This window comes from Rattus rattus, chromosome 7 (assembly GCF_011064425.1).
Source record: "Rattus rattus isolate New Zealand chromosome 7, Rrattus_CSIRO_v1, whole genome shotgun sequence".
NCBI lineage: Eukaryota > Metazoa > Chordata > Mammalia > Rodentia > Muridae > Rattus > Rattus rattus.
In genome coordinates this window covers 122,010,500-122,029,334 of record NC_046160.1, presented here as the reverse complement: position 1 = coordinate 122,029,334, position 18,835 = coordinate 122,010,500, and the positions used below count along the sequence as shown (strand labels likewise).

General features: G+C 37.7%; 1 gene segment (V, D, J or C); it reads right to left on the bottom strand.

Annotated features, from left to right (window-relative positions):
• Nucleotides 1-17,301: 17,301 nt before the first annotated feature.
• LOC116906240 lies at nucleotides 17,302-17,800 on the bottom strand. The segment is given in 2 exon segments: nucleotides 17,302-17,675; nucleotides 17,755-17,800. Coding segments are annotated over 2 exon segments (420 nt in total).
• Between the last annotated feature and the right edge of the window lie 1,035 nt (nucleotides 17,801-18,835).

The following is an 18,835-nucleotide window of genomic DNA, read 5'->3' as shown; positions in this document are numbered from 1 at the left end:
ATTCCGAATTAAAATGCCAGGGCCCATTGATATCATCAGGACAGTATTTGTATCAAATAGACATGTGTGCACACAGATGGTTTGAAGTAGATTATTGATCCAGAAAAGCAGGAAATTTTGTTTTGAATGCATAAAGATCAAAAGCCTCTGAGATGTGCTGTGTAAATCCAGGTGTTCAACACTTTCAGGAAATCTTATCTACATGACTCAACAGCCTTCAGTTTGTGCAAAATATTTCATCATCATTGAAGAACTCCTCCAAGGGCTCCAGCTCCCTCAGGTCTTCTAAACAAAATTCTGGTAAGAAGATTCAAAGCACAAATGGAACAAACAAGGTATTCTGGAAGAAGAATCTTCTTGACACACAAATCAGAAGGGTGAGGAAAGAAGTAATCATTAAAAAAGTGGCTGCCCAGTGAGCAGTTGCTCTCTCTGTCTGGATTGTTTGGTGAGGACAGCGACCTTGCATGTTTGTGAAAATGTAAAAACATAGAGACAAGGCCAAAAATCATTGATTTCTCCCTCACCAAACACTGAAGATCCTGCTTCTGAGCTTCCTTTGGTGGCCTCACTCTACAGAAAAGACACAAGATATTTGATGACTATCAAGGAGAGGCTAGGACCTTGACTTTCTTTCAAGGTTGTTTTAAGTTTTTATTCACCAGTGAGAACATAAATCCTTTTGTCAAACATCCATTTGAGTGACTAGCACATCTCTCTTCCCATTTATAAGAAAGGAATTGATATTTCATTTGTACTTCTGAAAAATATATTCTCTGAATAAAAAAGATGGACTGATGAAGGAAGGAATCATTTTGCTTAAATGTGGAAACAAACAATTTCAAAAAATGAGCCACACCATGAAGAAATATCTAAAAGGTAAGCAAGAGTCACCTGGGACCCAATGGGGAATGACATTAGCTGGAATCCCAACAATGGAAAGAAAAAAACTGTGGTGACATGAGATAAAACAGATCTATTTGATGAGTAGTTCCATCAAGGTCGTCCCACCTGTAGGCCTGTTTTGTGATAAATGCATGAGAGGAAACCCCTATGCCCTTTCAAAACAAAAAAGTACACACAGCTATGGTCACTTGATCTTTGACAGTGGAGCTAAAACCATCCAGTGGGGGAAAAATATAGCATTGTCAACAAATGGTACTGGTTCATTTGGAGGTCAGCTTGTTGAAGAATGCAAGTCGACCCATTCTTATTACCATGTACAAACTTTAAGTTCAAGTGGATCCAGGACCTCTACATAAACCAGATTAACTCAAGCTAATAGAAGAAAAAGTGGGGAAGAGCCTTGAATACTGTAACAAAGGAAAATTTCCTGAAAAAAACACTATTGGATTATTCTCTAAGATCAAGAATCGACAAACTGAACCTCATAAAACTGCAAAGCTTCTGTAAGGCAAAGGACACTGTAATTAGTACAAAATGGCATCCAACAAATTGGGAAAAGATCTTTATCAATTCTATATCAGATAGAGGGCTAATATCCAAAATATTCAAAGAAGAGAAGAAGTTAGACTTCAGAAAGCCAAATAACCATATTAAAGTGGGAAAAAGAGCTAAAAAGAATTCTCGGTTGAGAAATATGGAATGTCTGAGAAGTACCCAAAGAAATGTCCAACATCCTTAGTCATCAGGGAAATGAAAGTCAAAACAATCCTGATAATCCATATCATACTAGTCAAGATACCTAAGATCAAAAACTCAGGTGACAACACATGGCAGCAAGCCTATGGAGAAAGAGGAAGACCCCCTCCACTGTGGGTGGGATTGCAAGCTGGTACAACCATTCTGGAAAGCAATCTGGAGGTTCCTCATGATCCTGGACACAATCCTATGTGAGGACATGCTATACCACTCTTGAACATATACCCAAAAGATGCTCCAACATACAACAAAGACACATGCTCCCAGATGTTCATAGCAGCCTTATTTATAATAGTCAGAATCTGGAATGAAACCAGATGTCCTTCAACAGAGAAATGGTTTCAGAACACTTTGTACCTCTACACAATGGAATACTACTCAGCTATCAAAAACAATGACTTCATGAAATTTCATAGGCAAATGGTTGGAACCAGAAAGTATCATCCTGAGTCAGGTAACACAATCACAGAAAACACACATGGTATGTACTCACTGATAAGTGGATGTTAACAAAGAACTTTACCCAAGTTACAATCCACAGACCACATGAAGGTCAAGAAGGAATAAAACCAAAGGGGAGATTCTTCAGTACTTCATAAAAGGGGGAATAAAGATATTCATAGGAGGGGATACACAGACAAAGCTTGGAGCAGAGACTGAAGAAATAAGAACCAATAAGAACCTGCCCCACCTGGGGATCCAGTCATTATACATACATACTTATCCAGCCACCAAAACTAGACAATTTTGAAAATGTAAATATGTGTATCCTGACAGGAGCCTGATAAAGCCCAAAAGCTTTGAATACCCAAGAACAAATTCATAGATCATATGAATCTCATGAAGAAAGAAAACCAAATTGTGGATGTGTCAGGCCTTCTTAGAAGGGGCAGCAAAAAGCTCATGGGAGAAAACATAGGAACAAAGTGTGGAGCAGGGACTGAAGGAAAGGTCATCCAGAGAATACCCCACCTGGGAATCTGTCCCATATGTAGCCACTAAACCCAATCACTATAGCTGATCCCAAGAAGTACTTGCAGACAGGAGCCTGATATAAATGTCTCTTGAGAAATTCTGCCAGAGCATTACTGATACAGAGGAGGAGGTTTGTAGCTAACCATATGCCTAAGCACAGGGACCCCCAATGAAGTACTTAGAGAATGGAGTGAAGAAGGTGAATGGGGGTTTCAACCCCATAGGAAGAACAATTATCAACCAACCAGATTTGACAGAGCTCCCAGGGGGAAAAAAGTCACCCACAATTGATGGCATTTTCTGGCATCAATACAAAGAGAATCCATTGGTCCTGGGAAGGCTTCATTTATCAGTGTTGTGGAATGCCAGAGCATTGACCTGGGCATGTGTGTATGAGAGTGGAAGCATCCTCAAAAAAGCAGGAGGAATGGGGTTGGGGAATAAAAGATGACAGAAAGTTGATAAAATTAGAAATGTGAATACATAAAGTGTGCAGTAATAAATAAATAATTAAATAAATAAATACAAAAAAGAATCTAAAGAAGGTCTCCTCATAAGCAAACACACTTTTCTTAAAGCAGTATGCTTCTAGGCTAGAAGTGGTTGCAGTTTGAAATCACTCCAGACAAACAAAATATCTGAGTTCATCTTTTCAAAAATATCCAATACTAATACTTAATTCCTTTTACTATACCCAACTTTACTTTGTCTGATATTCCAAAATACCCAACTTATAAAAACTAAGAAAATGCACTGCTCTAATCTGAAATTATATGCTCCACCATGATCCTTATTTGACCAATACATATCTATTTGTGTTATGGTAATCATTTGCTGAAAAGACAAAATACAGATTTCAAAAACCTTATGATACAAATATCAACAATTGTTGAAAATTCCATATAGGTATTGCTTGATAAGGAATAATATTTGTAGCCATTTTTTATCACTTGTGTTCACTGGGGTGAGTAAGAAGGGGCAGCCCTTAAAAAAACTGTGCTAAAGATTTCTAAAAAGTATATCATATTTTTTCCAAAAGATATTTTCTGTGCTGTTCCATGCATACAGAGTAAGTTTTCGTTAAGAGGAATACACATACACAGAGAAAGTGCAGGAAGGAAGGAAGAGAGAAATGAAGAGATAGATACTGAAACTCATACAAGAGACTAATAGAAAAAAGACACAGGGAGAATAAAATAGAGAATAGAGAATTTAAATCTGATCTTATCATTGCTTACATGATAAAAAAGAGTTTCTCATTTTCACTCTAAATTGCTTTCACAATTGATATTCTAATTTACCAAGGTTTCTGTACCTGCAAAGAAGAAAAATAAAGGTTCTTAATGAATTTGTGGTAAAGATTAATAATTAAGAAAAACTCATCTACTCTTGAAAATTGCCAAGAAACATCCATGTTGTCTGGAGAATGGGACTCATTTAAGACCTTGTACAAGAGTAGATGATTGATTGTTCTGATGTATGAGACCTGTTACACTAAATCATTGAATACTGTGGAATCAGGATGAGCTAGCTATAGAGTCTCAATAAAAAAGACAAAATTCCAGAAATCTGTCATTCTACTGAGTCTCTTGCAAGCATGCCCCCCTTCTCCAACATGACTTATCTCCAGTCTATCATCCATGAAAACTTCCAAACAGAGTTTAAACAACTTTCCTGCTCCCAAGTGGTTAATATCCAAGCTGGTTTAAGTAGTTGGAATATATTTCCTCATATTAATGCTCAGTTAGGCTTCTTCCTCAGTATTAGTCAAAAAAGTACAGATCTCTTTAGAACTTTATTGATCATCTGCAAGAGGTTATATTGAGCAAAATAAAAATATCAATGCTGTTTCTACCTTGTCTCCTTTATCATACATTGAAAATGCAAGTTATAACAGTAAAAAAAAATCCTATAGTTGCTAATACTTCTCATACTACTGATGATTTGATAAAACCATGAAAAATTGTAGAGCATAAGGCTCAGTTATGGCAATATTTTTTGTCTTCTTATGTTTCCAATGTGGAGGGAAAAGGCCATGTCTGAAAATAACATAAATTAAAACATGCTAATTATATTCATTATAATAAACTTTCCTTTCATATATCTGTAAATATGAAAAGAATTTTTACTATTCCAATCCATGTCAACAAAGTATTCTTAAAAAACAATTCAATTTCAAAAAAAGAGGGTATAGAGCACCCAGGTATCGCTGACGAGAGGATCAGACCTATTTCAAGACCAACTTAGGATTCCATTGTTCTGGCCTCAGTGTTATATTATCAGTAGACCAGTTGATGCCAGAGCAGCAGACACCACATACTGAAGGCTCCAGAGCATGTCTTGCAGCCTCATCCCTAGTCCTGAAATAATAAGAGTTTAAATTACTTCTACCAAAAACAATTTAGAAGTATTAATAGCTTTAATTGAAGGTATAAAATAAGATTCTACAGAAGAAGTAAATTAGCTAGCCCCAAATCTATGGTGAACCTTTTCAACTGCCTTTTCTTGTTTCAGAAACATCAAGTTGGGCTAGTAAAGACATTTATGTTTGTCCCCATGTTGATTTGGGTTTTACTTGCCATATTCATTATATAGTTTATTTGTGTCTAGTTCAGTAAAAATTAATAATCTCTTATATTTGAAATATATCTATATCTTAATATATTACAACAATATATCCTTTTTCTTTTAATAAACAATAACATGACAATGAAGATGTTCACTGTGAAAGAACTAGTCTATAGTTTACACTATTGGGATCCCAAATCAGTATAATGTTCTTTGGAGAAGTCTGTAGATTGATATCATTTTGCAGGTGAGGAGAAAGACCATCAGTGAACAGGAAAATAATAAGAATAAGGCAGGGAAAAAGATTTTTTGGGGAGGGAGAGAAGGAGAGAGAATCAAGACGGAGACTGAGAGAGGTGACCAAGATCTGTGTGGTGCTGAATTTTCAAGGGACTGGGATGCATTTCTGTAGGCAGATTTATTTTATCTAGGTGGATGGATTGTATCCATATCAATTTGTTATATGTTTATTGTGTGCATGTGTTGTGGATTGAGAATTTAACAGATAAATCTGATTATTTGGTTATGGTTTGTTGAGTCATGATTTCACTGGGTTTTTGGGAGTGTGAGCAGAGTTTTTGACAGGAAGTTGTGCTAGGCTATAGAATACTTGGGGCTTATATTTGCATGGGGCCATCCTAGAAAGCCCTCAGAACACAATGTGTGTGTTAAGTTTGATAACAATATATGTAGTGGGCAATAATTGAAAACAGATGGCAGAGAAACAGTGAGAGCTTGTGGATCCCTGGATCTGAACAGATTAGGAACCCTTGGGAGCCATTTCAGATGCTTTTTTGTCCTTTTTTTTAATTTGTTGGGTTTTATTTTTTTAATTTACTCTTCAAATGGTATACTTTTTCCTGGTTTCCCTATATAAATCCCCATCTCATCCCTCCCCACCCATCTTCTATGAGACTATTTACCCCTTCTAACCTCAGCGCCCTGAAATTTCCCTACATTGTGGGGTCCAGCCTTGGGGGGATGAAGAGATTCTCCTACCATTAGAGCCCAACAAGGACATCCCCTGCTACATATGGCTGAGATATGGGTCTGTCCATGTGTATACTTTGGGTGGTCTATTATTCCCTGGGAGTTCTGGGTGATTGATATTATTGGTCTTATGGCTTTGCAAGTCCCATAACCACTTTCAATCCTTTGTCTAATTCCTCAAATGCGAACCCCATTCTCACTTCAGTGTTTGATTACAAGCCCTCACCTCTGTATTTGTCATGCTGGGTTTGGTGGCTCTATGTCTACGGGCTGGATCTCAAGGTGGGGGTAAGCTCTGAATTGTCATTCCTTCAATCTCTGTTCCAAAGTTTGCCCCATATCTCTGCTATGAATATTTTTGTTGCTCCTTTTAAGAAGGACGGACATATCCAAACAATGGTTGTGCTTCTTCTTGAACTTCATGTGCTCCGTGGATTGTATCTTGGGTAGTGTGTACTTTTGGGCTAAATCCACTTATCAGTGAATATATACCATGCACTTTTTCTGTGATTGGGTTACCTCACTCAATAGGATATTTTCTACTTCCATCAATTTACCTCTGAATTCCATGAAGTCATTGTTTTAATAGCTAGGTAGTGCTCCATTGTGAAGATGTACCACAATTTCTGTATTCATTCCTCTGTTGAAGGGCATCTGGGTCCTCTCCAGATTCTGGCTATTATAAACAAGGCTGCCATGAATACAGTAGAGCATGTGTCCTTGTTACATGTTGGAACATCTTCTGGGTATATGTCCAAGAGTGTTATAACTGGGTATTCAGGTAATACTATGTCCAATTTTCACACTAACCTCCAGAATGATTTCCAGAGTGGTTATACTAGCTTGCAATCCCACCAGCAATGGATAAGTGTTCTCCTTTCTCCACATTCTGGCGAGCATCTGTGGTTATCTGAGTTTTTGATCTTAGTCATTCTGATTGGTGATAGGTGTAATCTCATGGTTGTCTTCATTTGCATTTCCCTGATGATTAAGGATGTTGAACATTTCTTTAGGTACTTCTTAGACATTTGATATATATATAGCTTAGAATTCTTTGTTTGCCTTAACCCCATTTTTAATAGGGTTACTTTATTCTCTGGGATCTAACTTCTTTCATTTTAAGTATTCATTTTATGTATCAGATATAAGCTCTCTATGAGATGTAGCATTGATAAAGATCTTTTCCCAATCTGTTGGTTGATGTTTTGTCCTAATGACAGTGTACTTTGCCTTATAGAAGCTTTGAAATTATGAGGTCCAGTTTGTCGATTCTTGATCTTAGGGCATAAGCCATTGGTTTTGTGTTCATGAAATTTTCCCCATTTCCAAGATATTCAGGACTCTGCCCTACCTTTTCTTCTACTAATGAATCTAGTTTTATGTGGAGGTCATTGACCCTTTTGAACTTGATCTTTGTACAGGGCAATAAGAATGCAATGATGTGGCCCACATCCCTGGCCCAAGAGGAAACTGTATACGGCCTCTGGGTTCCCTTGAATAAGGGCACAACAGCAGCAGGTCCCCTGCGGCTGAGACACCACCAGAACCTAAAGGGACCAACCAGATAAACAGTTCTCTGCACCCAAATCCCGTGGGAGGGAGAGCTAAACCTTCAGAGAGGCAGACACACCTGGGAAACCAGAAGAGACTGCACTCTCCCCACATTACTGATTCCAGAGGAAAACACCAAACGCCATCTGGAACCCTGGTGCACTGAAGCTCCCGGAAAGGGTGGCACAGATCTTCCTGGTTGCTGCCGCCTCGGAGAGCTCAGAGGCAGCACCCCACGAGCAAACTTGAGCCTCGGGACAAACAGGTAAGACAAACCTCCCTACTCCAAGCGAACGGCCTAGTGAACTCAGGACACAGGCCCACAGGAATAGCTGAAGATCTGTAGATAGGAAAAACTACACGCCTGAAAGCAGAACACTCTGTTCCCATAACTGGCTGAAAGAAAACAGGAAAACAGGTCTACAGCACCCCTGGCACACAGGCTTATAGGACAGTCTAGCCACTGTCAGAAATAGGAGAACAAAGTAACACTAGAGATAATCTGATGGCGAGAGGCAAACGCAGTAATCCAAGCAAAGAAACCAAGACTACATGGCACCATGGGAGCCCAATTCTCCCACCAAAGCAAACACAGAATATCCAAACACACCAGAAAAGCAAGATCTAGTTTCAAAATCATATTTGATCATGATGCTGGAGGACTTCAAGAAAGATGTGAAGAACTCCCTTAGAGAAACACAGGAAAACATCAAATGCACAAAACATCAAATGCACAAAATAAAGAAAGAATATTAAAAGCAGTAAGGGAAAAGGGTAAAGTAACATATAAAGGCAGACCTATCAGAATCACACCAGACTTTTTGCAAGAGACTATGAAAGCCAGAAGATCCTGGACAGATATCATACAGACCCTAAGAGAACACAAATGCCAGGTTACTGTATCCTGCAAAACTCTCAATTAACATAGATGGAGAAAACAAGATATTCCATGACAAAACCAAATTTACACAATATCTTTCTACAAATCCAGCACTACAAAGGATAATAAATGGTCAAGCCCAACATAAGGAGGCAGGCTATACCCTAGAAGACGCAAGAAACTAATCATCTTGGCAACAAAACAAAGAGAAGAAAATCACACAAACATAACCTCATATCCAAATATGAATATAACAGGAAGCAATAATCACTATTCCTTAATATCTCTCAACATCAATGGCCTCAACTCCCAAATAAAAAGACATAGATTAACAAACTGGATACGCAACGAGGACCCTGCATTCTGCTGCCTACAGGAAACACACCTCAGAGACAAAGACAGACACTACCTCAGAGTGAAAGGCTGGGAAACAACTTTCCAAGCAAATGGTCAGAAGAAGCAAGCTGGAGTAGCCACTCTAATATCAAATAAAATCAATTTCCAACTAAAAGTCATCAAAAAAGATAAGGAAGGACACTTCATATTCATCAAAGGAAAAATCCACCAAGATGAACTCTCAATCCTAAATATCTATGCCCCAAATACAAGGGAACCTACATACGTAAAAGAAACCTTACTAAAGCTCAAAACACACATTGCACCTCACTCAATAATAGTAGGGCTTTTCAATACCCAACTCTCATCAATAGTCAGATAATGAAAACAGAATAACAATAAGAGAAGAACGCCTACATACACATGGATGTTGAACAATGCTCTACTCAAAGATAACCTGGTCATGGAAGAAATAAAGAAAGAAATTAAAGACTTTTTAGAAATTAATGAAAATGAAAGTACAACATACCCAAACTTATGGGACACAATGAAAGCTGTGCTAAGAGGAAAACTCATAGCTCTGAGTGCCTGCAGAAAGAAACAGGAAAGAGCATGTGTCACCAGCTTGACAGCACACCTAAAAGCTCTAGAACAAAAAAGAAGCAAAAAAACCCAGGAGGAGTAGAAGGCAGGAAATAATCAAACTCAGAGCTGAAATCAACCAAGTAGAAACAAAAAGGATCATAGAAAGAATCAACAGAACCAAAAGTTGGGTCTTTGAGAAAATCAACAAGATAGATAAACCCTTAGCCAGACTAAGGAGAGGACACAGAGAGTGTGTCCAAATTAACAAAATCAGAAATGAAAAGGGAGACATAACTACAGATTCAGAGGAAATTCAAAAAATCATCAGATCTTACTATAAAAGCCTTATTCAACAAAACTTGAAAATCTGCAGGAAATGGACAATTTCCTAGACAGATACCAGGTACCGAAGTTCAATCAGGAACAGATAAACCAGTTAAACAACTCCATAACTCCTAAGGAAATAGAAGCAGTCATTAAAGGTCTCCCAACCAAAAAGAGCCCAGGCCCAGACGGGTTTAGTGCAGAATTCTATCAGACCTTCATAGAAGACCTCATACCAATACTATCCAAACTATTCCACAAAATTGAAACAGATGGAGCACTACCAAATTCCTTCTATAAAGCCACAATTACTCTTATAACTAAACCACACAAAGACCCAACAAAGAAAGAGAATTTCAGACCAATTTCCCTTATGAATACTGACACAAAAATACTCAATAAAATTCTGGCAAACCGAATCCAAGAGCACATCAAAACAATCATTCACCATGATCAAGTAGGCTTCATCCCAGGCATGCAGGGATGGTTTAATATACAGAAAACCATCAATGTGATCCATTATATAAACAAACTGAAAGAACAAAACCACATGATCATTTCATTAGATGCTGAGAAAGCATTTGACAAAATTCAACACCCCTTCATGATAAAATTCCTGGAAAGAATAGGAATTCAAGGCCCATACCTAAGCATAGTAAAAGCCATATACTGAAAACCAACTGCTAACATTAAACTAAATGGAGAGAAACTTGAAGCAATCCCACTAAAATCAGGGGGTAGACAAGGCTGCCAACTCTCTCCCTACTTATTCAATATAGTTCTTGAAGTTCTAGCCAGAGAATCAGACAACAAAAGGAGGTCAAGGGGATACAGATCGGAAAAGAAGAAGTCAAAATATCACTATTTGCAGATGATATGATAGTATATTTAAGTGATCCCAAAAGTTCCACCAGAGAACTACTAAAGCTAATAAACAACTTCAGCAAAGTGGCTGGGTATAAAATTAACTCAAATAAATCAGTAGCCTTCCTCTACACAAAAGAGAAACAAGCCGAGAACGAAATTAGGGAAATGACATCCTTCATAATAGAACCAAATAATATTAAGTACCTCGCTGTGACTTTAACCAAGCAAGTAAAAGATCTGTACAATAAGAACTTCAAGACTCTGAAGAAAGAAATTGAAGAAGACCTCAGAAGATGGAAAGATCTCCCATGCTCATGGATTAGCAGGATTAATATAGTAAAAATCGCCATTTTACCAAAAGCGATCTATAGATTCAATGCAATCCCATCAAAATACCAATCCATTTCTTCAAAGAGTTAGACAGAACAATTTGCAAAATTATCTGGAATAACAAAAAGCTCAGGATAGCTAAAACTATCCTCAACAATAAAAGGACTTCAGGGGGAATGACTATACCTGAACTCAAGCACTATTACAGAGCAATAGTGATAAAAACTGTATGGTATTGGTACAGAGACAGACAGATAGACCAATGGAACAGATTTGAAGACCCAGAAATGAACCCACACACCTATGGGCACTTGATTTTTGACAATGGACCCAAAACCATCCAATGGAAAAAAGATAGCATTTTCAGCAAATGGTGCTGGTTCAACTAGAGGTCAGCATGTAGAAGACTGCAGATTGATCCATGCTTATCACCCTGTACAAAGCTTAAGTCAAAGTGGATCAAGGACCTCCACATCAAACCAGATACACTCAAACTAATAGAAGAAAAACTAGGGCAGAATCTCGAACACATGGGCACTGGAAAAAATTTCCTGAACAAAACACCAATGGATTATGCTCTAAGATCAAGAATCAACAAATGGGATCTCATAAAACTGCAAAGCTTCTGTAAAGCAAAGGACACTGTAGTTAGGACAAAACGGCAACCAACAGATTGGGAAATGATCTTTACCAATGCTACAACAGATAGTGGGCTTATGTCCAAAATATACAAAGAACTCAAGAAGTTAGACCGTAGGGAGTCAAATAACCCTATTAAAAAATGGATTTCAGAGCTAAACAAAGAATTCACAGCTGAGGAATGCCAAATGGCTGAGAAACACCTAAAGAAATGTTCAACATCTTTAGTCATCAGGGAAATGCAAATCAAAACAACCCTGAGATTTCACTTCACACCAGTGAGAATGGCTAAGATCAAAAACTCAGGTGACAGCAAATGCTGGCGAGGATGTGGAGAAAGAGGATCACTCCTCCATTGTTGGTGGGAGTGCAGACTGGTACAACCATTCTGGAAATCAGACTGGACGTTCCTCAGAAAATTGAACATTGAACTGCCTGAGGATCCAGCTATACCTCTCTTGGGCATATACCCAAAAGATGCCCCAACATATAAAAAAGACACGTGCTCCACTATGTTCATAGCAGCCTTATTTATAATAGCCAGAAGCTAGAAAGAACCCAAATGCCCTTCAACAGAGGAATGGATACAGAAAAGTGGTACATCTACACAATGAAATATTACTCAGCTATCAAAAACAATGACTTTATGAAATTCGTAGGCAAATGGTTGGAACTGGAAAATATCATCCTGAGTGAGGTAACCCAATCACAGAAAAACACACATGGTATGCACTCATTGATAAGTGGCTATTAGCCCAAATGCTTGAATTACCCTAGATTCTTAGAACACACGAAACTCAAGAGAGATGATCAAAATGTGAATGCTTCACTCCTTCCTTAAAAGGGGAACAAGAATAGCCTTGGCTGGGGATAGAGAGGCAAAGATTAAAACAGAGACAGAAGGAACACCCATTCAGAGCCTGCCCCACACATGGCCCATACATATACAGCCACTCAATTAGACAAGATGGATGATGCAAAAATTGCAGGCAGACACGAGCCGGATGTAGATCTCTCCTGAGAGACACAGCCAGAATACAGCAAATACAGAGGCGAATGTGCCAGCAGCAAACCACTGAACTGAGAACAGGACCCCCGTTGAAGGAATCAGAGAAAGAACTGGAAAGCTTGAAGGGGCTCGAGACCCCATAGGAACAACAATGCCAAGCAACCAGAGCTTCCAGAGACTAAGCCACTACCTAAAGACTATACATGGACTGACCCTGGACTCTGACCTCATAGGCAGCATTGAATATCCTAGTAAGATCACCAGTGGAAGGGGAAGCTCTGGGTCCTGCTAAGACTGAACCCCCAGGGAACGTGATTTTTGGGGGGAGGTCGGCAGTGTGGGGAGGATGGGGAGGGGAACACCCATAAAGAGGGGGAGGGTGAGGGGTTAGGGGGATGTTTGCCCATAAACTGGGAAAGGGAATAACACTCGAAATGTAAATAAGAAATACTCAAGTTAATAATAATAAAAAAAAATGCAATGATGTGCATTATTCTACTTGCTGACCTCCAGTTGAACCAGCACCGTTTTTGAAAATGCTATCTTTCGTCCACTCGATGATTTTAGAACCTTTGACAATGACAAAGTGAACATTGGTGTGTGAGTTCATTTTTGGATTTTCAATTCTATTCCATTGATCTACTTGTTTGTGTCTGTACAAATATAATACATTTTTTATCACTATTGTTCTGTAATACAGCTTTAGTTCAGGAATGATGGTTGACCCCAAATTTCTTTTATTGATAAAGTTATTTTTTGCTATCCTGGAATTTTTGTTATTCCAAATGAATTTGCAACTTGCACATTCTAACTCTATGAAGAATTGAGTTAGAATTTTGATGTGTATTGCATTAAATTTGTAGATTCCTTTTGGCAAGATGCCCATTTTTGCAATCCCAATCCTGCCAATACTGCATCATGAGAGATCTTTACATATTCTGAAATCTTCAATTTCTTTCTTCAGAAGTTGAATTTCTTGTCATACATTTCTTACACTTGCTTGGGTAGAGTCACAACGAGGTAATTTATATTTTTTTGTGGCTATTCTGAAGGCTGTAGTTTCTCTAATTTCTTTCTCACCCTGTTTATACTTTGATTAGAATAAGGCTACTGATTTATTTGAATTAATTTTATATCTGCCACTTCGATGAAGTTTTTTTATCAGACTTAGCAGTTCTCTCTGGTTAAACCTTTGTGTTACCTTAAGTTTACTATTGTATAATCTGCAAATACTGATATTTTAAATTCTTCCTTTCCAAATTGTATCCCATTAATCTCTTTTTGATGCCGATTGCTCTTTCTAAGACATTGAGTACTATACTGAATAAGGGGAGGTAGAGGATACTGCTTTCTCTAGTCCCTGATTTTAGTGGGTTTGTCTTAAGTTTCTCTCCATTTAGTTTTAGATTGGCTACTGGTTTGCTATATATCCTTTTACAGTGTTTATGTATAGGTCTTGAATTCCTGAACTTTCAAAGACTTTTAACATGAAGGGGTATTGAATTTTGCCAAATGCTTTTTCAGCATATATTGAAATGAACATGTGTTTTTATTTTTCCTTTGAGATTTTTTTCATCTTTATTAACTTGAGTATTTCTTATTTACATTTTGATTGTTATTCTCCTTCCCGGTTTCCGAGCCAACATGCCCCTAACACATCTCCCTCCCCTTCTTTATGGGTGTTCCCCTCCCCATCCTCCCCCATTACCGCCCTCCCCCAAGCAATCATGTTCACTGGGGGTTCTGTTTTGGCAGGACCAAAGGTTTACCCTTCTACTGGTGCTCTTCCTAGGCTATTCATTGCTAAGTATGCATTTGGAGTCCAGGGTCAGCCCATGTATAGTCTTTCGGTAGTGACTTAGTCCCTGGAAGCTCTGGTTGATTGGCATTGTTGTTCGTATGGGGTCTCGAGTCCCTTCAAGCTCTTCCAGTCCTTTCTCTGATTCCTTCAATGGCAGTCCCATTCTCAGTTCAGTGGTTTAATGATGGCATTCACCTATGTATTTGCTGTATTCCGGCTGTGTCCCTCTGGAGAGATCTACATCCGGTTCCTGACAGCCTGCACTTCTTTTTCCTTTGAGTTTTTGTAAAGTGAATTACCTTGATGGACTTCCACATATTGAGCCATTCCTGTATCCCTGGTATGAAGCCTACTTGATCATGATGTATGATTCTTTCGTTGTGTTCTTTGACTTGGTTTGCAAGAATGTTATTTAGTGTTTTTGTAAAGATATTCATAAGGTAAATTTTCTAATGTACTCTTTCTTTGTTTAGTCTTTGTGTGGTTTAGGTGTAAGCATAATTATATCTTCATAGAAGGAATTGGATAGGGTCCTTCCTGTTTCTATTTTCTGGAATAGTTTAGACAGTGTTGGTATTAGGTATTTGATGACGATCTATAGAATTCTGTGTTAAACCCAGAGCTTTTTGTTTGGATGGTAGACTATAACTGCTTCTATTTCTTTAGGAGTTATGGAACTATTTAGATGGCATATTTGATCCTGATTTAACTTAGCTACCTCTTATCTGTCTAGGAAATTGTTCATTTATTTCATATTTCCACTTTTGTTGAATATAGGCCTTTGTAGTAGGATCTGATGATGTTTGAATTTCCTCATATTCTGTTGTTATCTCTCCCTTTTCCTTTCAGACTTTTTTCATTTGTATATTCTTTCCTATCTCAAAACATCAAGGAAATCCAGGAGACAGTGAGATGATCAAACCTAAGGATAAAAGATATAGAAGAGAGTGAAGATTCCCAACTTGAAGGACCAGTAAATATATTCAACAAAATTGTAGAGGAAAACGTCCCTACTCTAAACAATCAGATGCCCATAAACCTAATAGTAGCCTCCAGAATTCCAAATAGATTGGGGCAGAAAATAAATTCCTCTACCCAAATAATAGTCAAAATCCTAAATGCACAAAACAAAAACAGAATATTAAAAGCAGTAAGTTAAATGGTCAAGTAACATATAAAGGCAGACCTATTAGAATTACACCAGACTTCTCACCAGAGACTATGAAAGCCAGAAGATCCTTGGTAGATGTAACACAGACCCTACATTAAAAATACAAATGCCAGCCCAGATTACCATATACAGCAAAACTCTCAATTAACATAGATGAAGAAACCAAGATATTTGATGACAAAACCAAAATTACACAATATTTTCCACAAACCCAGCCCTACATTGTAGACTAGTTGTAAAGCTCCAACACAAGGAGGGAAAATGTACCCCTTAAGCCCAAGAAAAAAAAAAACTTCTATCAACAAATGCAAAAGAAGAGAGACATACAAACTTGATTCAACCTCTAAAAGCAAAAGTAACAAGAAACAACACTTGCTATTCTCTACTAACTTTTAATATTAATAAACACACAATTTCACAATAAAAATAGATAGACTAAGAGACTTGATAATGAAAGAGGAATTAGTGTTTTGCTGCATACAGGAAACACACCTCAGTGACAGAGAGACACTGCCTCAGGGTATAAGGATGGAAAAAAATTTCCAAGCAAATGGTCCCAAAAAACAAGCTGGAATAGCCATTCTAATATCCAATAAAACCATCTTCTAACCAAAATTATGACATACACTTTATATTCATCAAAGGGAATATCCACCAAAATGAACTCTCAATCCTAAATATCTTTGGTATAAATGCAAGGGCCCCTACATTAATAAAAGAAACATTATTAAAGCTCAGAGCACACATTGCACCCCACACAATAATAGTGGAAGATCCAACACCCCATTCTCAGCAATGGACATGTCATGGATACAGAATGTATACAGAAACAGATAAACTAACAGAAGTTATGAACCAAATGGATTTAACAGACATCTACAGAACATTTCATTTATCCTGTCTAAACGATATATCTTTTTCTCAGCATCTCATGGTACCTTCTCCAAAATTGACCATATATTCAGTCGTAAGACAGGGATCAACAGATACAAGGAGTTTGATATAATCCCATGTATCCTATCATATCATCAAGGACTAAGACTTGTCTTCAATTAAAACAAAAATGTCAAAAAGCCCACATACACAAGAAATAAGAGCTAGGCTGTACTCAATGATAACTTTTTCAAGGAAGAAATAAAGAAAAAACTTTAAAAAATTTTAGAATTTAATGAAAATAAAGGCACAACATACTTATGGGACAAAGGGAAATGGTGCTAAGAGGAAAACTCATAGCACTCAGTGCCTCCAAAAAGAAACAGCAAAAAGTGTACACTAGCCACATGACAGAAAAATTTCTAAAACAAAAAGAAGTGAATATACTCAAGAGGAATAGAGGGCAGGAAATAAACTCATGGCTGAAATCAACCAAGTAGATACAAAAAGAACTGTAGAAATAATCACCCAAACCACAACCTGGTTCTTTGATAAAATTAACAAGAAAGATAAACCCTTAGCCAGACTAACCAAACACTTCTTTAATCATACCACCAGAGAAGTCCTTTAGAAAAGTTGAAAAATACCATACAGAACTGTGAGGAGGAGGAGGAGGAGGTAAAAACAGGGATACACAGAATGACTGTGAGAAAATGTTTGGTATAACTTTGTCTTTAATTTCAATCACAGGGCAACTGCTTGCTCCTCTGGGGTTTCTGACACACTCTGGATGGGGATTCAACACAGTGCATAGCACAAAAATAGATTGCTGTGTCCTCAGATGTCAGTTGGCTGAGTTGCATGTAGGCTGTGTTGGACGATGTATCTGCAGTCAGTGTGGCCTTGCTTTTGAACTTCTCAGCATATTTAGTATTTCCATTTGCAGGATCAATTCTTCCTATCCATTCCAGGCCCTTTCCAGGCTTCTGATTCACCCAGTGCATGTAGGTGTTCCCAATGTTAAAGCCAGAAACCTTGCAAGACAACTTGACTGAGGTCCCAGGTTTCGCAAGCTCAGCCCCAGACTGCTGTATCTGGACTTCTGAGTTGACCCCTGTAGAAAGAAATGCAAAATGAGTGAGACTGTCACCCAAGTGTATGGTCCCTCAAGTTTAGGACTTAGGAGCCCCTACCTGTAGTTAGTGCCATCAAGAAGAGGATGATCCAGCTGCATTTCATGATAAAGATCTTGTGAATCATAACTGTAGAGAAAACAGTGCTCAAGTGTTTTTGTTTGGTATGCATATCCCCATATTTATCGTCATAGACTCAAATGTTTTGCATATTTATGAGGCAGGGTCTTTCTTACATAAGGACAATCCAGCAAGAGAAAAAGAAAGTAGAGTGCCCCTGGGTCAATCAACAGGATTCTGGGGTTCAAATCCTAATTCTGTCTCAGAAACTTACTCTGAGATATGTGCAGACCATTTAGATATAGTATCAAAGCCTAATCTCTTAATTTTAAAACAGAATCCTAACCTCAAACATTTACTTGTCTTGATGACACAATTGATTGGTGGTAGTAGCAATAAGGATAATGGTTCCTGGAAATTAAAATCAAAACAATTAAACCCCTCATTTATGATAATTTGCAATCTTTTTTATACATGAAAATAGTAGTGACTTTTCTGAAAGTATGCACACCAAAATATTACACAAATGACCGCAAGGGAACATGCCTCAGAAATATATCCATGCAAATTATTATTTATTTGGCTTTTTCTGTAAGAACTGAATTGTTGATCCAAACAACGTATCTGTCAACAGTATATTGAATGAACTAAGTATGCTACACATACAACACAGGAGAATGTGTTCTGTAATGAATAAGGAACTCAATCATCTTAAGTAAATTAAGACCTTTACATAAACACAGATAATTTATGACAGACTCATTTGTGGACTTTTGATTTTGTAAAGTTAGAAACAATTTTGTGTGCAAATATGCAGTAAAAGGTAAATCAAACTGTCTCCTTGAACAAATGACCAAATGGGTATAATAGGGACAAGGAAAGGAAATGTTGATGTCATGGAGGAAATACTCACTGCAAAATGTACTTTTTAATAAAAATTATAAACTCATGTAATTAGTTTTATTTTTAAAAACATTTTTGTCTATCCCTTGCAATTTTCATTCATGACTAAAATCCCTCCCTTGATTTCCTTGATCCAGGACCTGTCAAAGCTGCTTGATACAGATGAGAAGACTCACCA